The sequence below is a fragment of the Choloepus didactylus genome, chromosome 1, assembly GCF_015220235.1.
Source record: "Choloepus didactylus isolate mChoDid1 chromosome 1, mChoDid1.pri, whole genome shotgun sequence".
NCBI lineage: Eukaryota > Metazoa > Chordata > Mammalia > Pilosa > Megalonychidae > Choloepus > Choloepus didactylus.
In genome coordinates, this window is record NC_051307.1 from 196,583,559 (window position 1) to 196,587,334 (window position 3,776).

General features: G+C 52.3%; 1 protein-coding gene across 1 annotated transcript; it reads left to right on the top strand.

Annotated features, from left to right (window-relative positions):
- Window positions 1–1,718: 1,718 nt before the first annotated feature.
- Window positions 1,719–3,575, top strand: LOC119543635 (probable ATP-dependent RNA helicase DDX41). The gene has a single exon (XM_037848530.1). It carries the CDS (start codon window positions 1,719–1,721, stop codon window positions 3,573–3,575), a length of 1,857 nt encoding a protein of 618 aa, XP_037704458.1.
- Window positions 3,576–3,776: the final 201 nt, after the last annotated feature.

The following is a 3,776-nucleotide window of genomic DNA, read 5'->3' on the forward strand; positions in this document are numbered from 1 at the left end:
GTAGCTTAAACTTTAACCTAAGTGACTTATACCTCATTATAATATTAACAATCACATCCATCATATTAAGTCCTCCATTTTCTTACATACCTTCTGTGACTAAGCAGGTAATCAATCTGCACATGCTCAATAATTAGATCAATCATCTCTAACTTCATCATATGGAGCCATTGTGCTCATTATCCTAAAATCTGCCCATCTTTTGATACTATAAAATTATCAGAATTACTACAATACAGGGAGACTCCTAGGCCAATAAGCCATCTGATCTCCTGCTTTGCATTTAGCAACAAACTCTATTTGAAACCCCAGTGTTTCAGGAATTGATCATTTGTGTGCATCAGGCAGAGAAATCATCGCTTCTGATCATTATCATTCCCTTTCATAATTTGCCCCAGATATTCTGACTGTGCTGTTCAGTATGGCCTTCAACCATCTAGAGAAAAGTAACCCAAGGAGTTAATCCAATAGTAAAGGAGGTGGGGGACAGGGACTCTGTCATTGGCAGTTCCCTATAACAGAAAGTTAGATGGAGAAAAATTTTACATCTCACACAGTATTTGCCATTGTCGTGAATGCATAATTCATAAGGACATAATTAAAAGGGGATTGAGGTAGATTGAAGTTCCCCATAGAGGTGCCCATCAAGCTCTAGCTTTTAGTATGTCAACTCATTCTTAGGGACCAATGCCAAACATGTGCTCAGATGCTCTGCCAAAAGCAATGATAATTTAATCAACATGGAAGGGGAGAACATGCTGGGCTCTTCCAGCAGCACAACCTTTGGGATCTCCAAGGAATCTTTGGGGGTTTACTAAACTTGTGCCAGGTGGAGACAAGAAAGACAGATGGAGCCACAACTGGAGACTGGCCAGAAGGGAAGAGCTACCTCTGAACGACGTGCTGACTCTTAGGAGGAATAACATGGGCAGTTGGGTCCATACCTGCTGTTTGTACATGAAGCATCTGATGTATAAAGATGAAAAAGAGCACATACAATGAGACTTGGAAATAAAATCTAAAGAGGATCACTACTCCCACAGCCAAGGCTGAACAATTCCATGAACTCATCACAGCTGCCTCTGACCCCAGAAAGCATAAGTGTGATAGGGTAGATTAGATTTTCACTAACTTTAGCTTAATTTCTTTCTAGCATCCCTAGCACTTGACTGGCATTCAACAGAAGTTCTAGACAACGATTTTCCCCAATAAGGAATCCTTGTGTATTTTGATTTCCTTTCAATTGGGATCATGAATGGGCTACATATTTGCTATAGTGCCCATCATAGATTACAAGCATACCTGGAATTTTCTGAAGGCCTTGAAGCGCCTCTTCCACCGGGGAGGGTCTGAGCCTTGAACGCATGCTCCAAATTCTCCAGCCTCCCACAAAGCCTGGGCTTTCTCCCCCAGCTCCTGAAGAGGGGCTAGCAAGCCACAGGGGGCGCGCGGGAAGAGAGCTGCTCAGGGGGAGGTTTGCGCCTCCCTGCGACCCCGCCCCCTAGGTCGTTGCTAGGCGACGAATCCACTTCTTCACATCTGATTGGCTCTCGGGGGGGGGGCGGAGTGCAGAAAGGAGTTCAGAGAAGATTCCGGTTCCAGGATGAAGACACACCCGGGGCCACGCCTTCACTGAAGGAACCTAATCAAGAAGGCCCGCTTATAAAGGGTCACACCCACGGGACCGGCTTCACTTTCGGCGCCTGCGAGTGACAAGGATGGAGGACTTGGAACCCCAGCGCAAGCGGGCTCGCTCAGACCAGGCGACTACAGGAACCAGTGGCTCCCAGGCGGAAGATGAGTTCGATGAGGACTCCGTGCCCTCCGTGCCCTTGTGGCAGCGCCGGAAACTGCTGCTCCAGAAGCTGCTGCAGCAACGGCGAAAGCGGGCAACGAAAGAGAATGGAGGCGGCGAGCCCCGTGGAGATGAGGATGACATCGCACTTGGCTCTCGGTCCAACCTCAGCCTCCTGGATCAGCACCAGCAGCTCAGAGAGAAGTCCGAAGCCCGCAAAGATTCCGCCGAGGAGAAGCAGCTCAAGAAAGAAGAGATCCTGGAGAGGGTGGCCGAGGCCCGAGCCTTGATGTCTGTGAAGGAGATGGCCAAGGGAATCACATATGACGACCCCATCAAAACCAGTTGGACGCCCCCCAGTTACATCCTTACCATGTCTGAAGAGCGGCACACGCGTGTTCGGAAAAAGTACCACATCCTGGTGGAGGGAGATAGTATTCCACCACCCATCAAAGGCTTCAAGGAAATGAAATTCCCTGCAGCCATACTGAGCGGCCTGAAGAAGAAAGGCATCCATCACCCCATGCCCATTCAGCTCCAGGGCCTGCCCACCGTTCTGTCCGGCAGGGACCTGATTGGTATCGCCTTCACCGGGTCTGGCAAGACGTTGGTGTTCACGTTGCCAGTCATCATGTTCTGCCTGGAACAAGAGAAGCGACTGCCGTTCTCCAAACGTGAGGGGCCCTACGGACTCATCATCTGCCCCGCGCGGGAACTGGCTCAGCAAACCTACAGCATCCTGGAGTCCTACCGCCGCCTGCTGCAGGAGGACGGCTCGCCGCGGCTGCGCTGCGCTCTCTGCATCGGGGGAGCGTCTGTCAAAGAGCAGACGGAGACCATCCGCCAGGGCGTGCACATTTTGGTGGCCACCCCTGGGCGCCTCATGGATCTGCTGCAGAAGAAGCTGGTCAGCCTGGACATCTGCCGCTACCTGGCCCTGGACGAGGCCGACCGCATGATCAACATGGGCTTCGAGGGCGACATCCGCACCATCTTTTCCTACTTCAAGGGACAGCGGCAGACTCTGCTCTTCAGCGCCACCATGCCGAAGAAGATTCAGGACTTTGCCAAAACCGCCCTAGTCAAGCCCGTCACCATCAACGTGGGCCGTGCCGGGGCCGCCAGCCTGGACGTCATCCAGGAGGTGGAATACGTGAAGGAAGAGGCCAAGATGGTGTACCTGCTGGAGTGCCTGCAGAAGACGCCGCTGCCCGTACTCATCTTTGCGCAGAAGAAGGCAGATGTGGACGCCATCCACGAGTACCTGCTGCTTAAGTGGGTGGAAGCTGTGGGCATCCATGGGGGCAGAGACCAGCAGCAGAGGACAAATGCCATTGAGGCATTCCAGGAGGACAAGAAGGATGTCCTCGTGGCCACAGATGTGGCTTCCAAGGGTCTGGACTTCCCTGCCATCCAGCACGTCATCAATTATGATATGCCTGAGGATATTGAGAACTACATACACCGTATCGGCCGCACCGGGCGCTCAGGGCACATTGGCATCGCCACCACCTTCATCAACAAGACCTGTGAGGAGTCGGTGCTGCTGGACCTCAAAGCCCTAATGCTGGAGGCAAAGCAGAAGGTGCCACCCATGCTGCAAATGCTGCACTGTGGGGACAAGTCCATGCTGGATATCCGAGGAGAACGTGGCTGTGCCTTCTGCGGGGGCCTGGGCCACCGTATCACTGTCTGCCCCAAACTCCAGGCTATGCAGATCAAGCAAGTCAGCAACATTGGTCACAAGGACTACCTGGCTTACAGCTCCATGGACTTCTGAGCCAGCTGCCTTCTCTCCTCCACAAGAGACCTTGGGCCCTGGGGCTCTGGCCACCCCTTCTCTGCAGGAAACACACACCAGCCCCCTCGGATTAGAAGCCAGCGTATTCAGCCAGCTGGACTGGCTGCCTTCTCCCTCTGCCTTCAGATTTAACATTTTTGTTCATCTTTTCCCCAGCTACCAGTAAACCACAAGACTCTA

What these genes read in the sequence shown, in the direction of transcription:
- LOC119543635 (XM_037848530.1), top strand. Translation starts at nt 1,719, where the DNA reads ATGGAGGACTTGGAACCCCAGCGCAAGCGGGCTCGCTCAGACCAGGCG.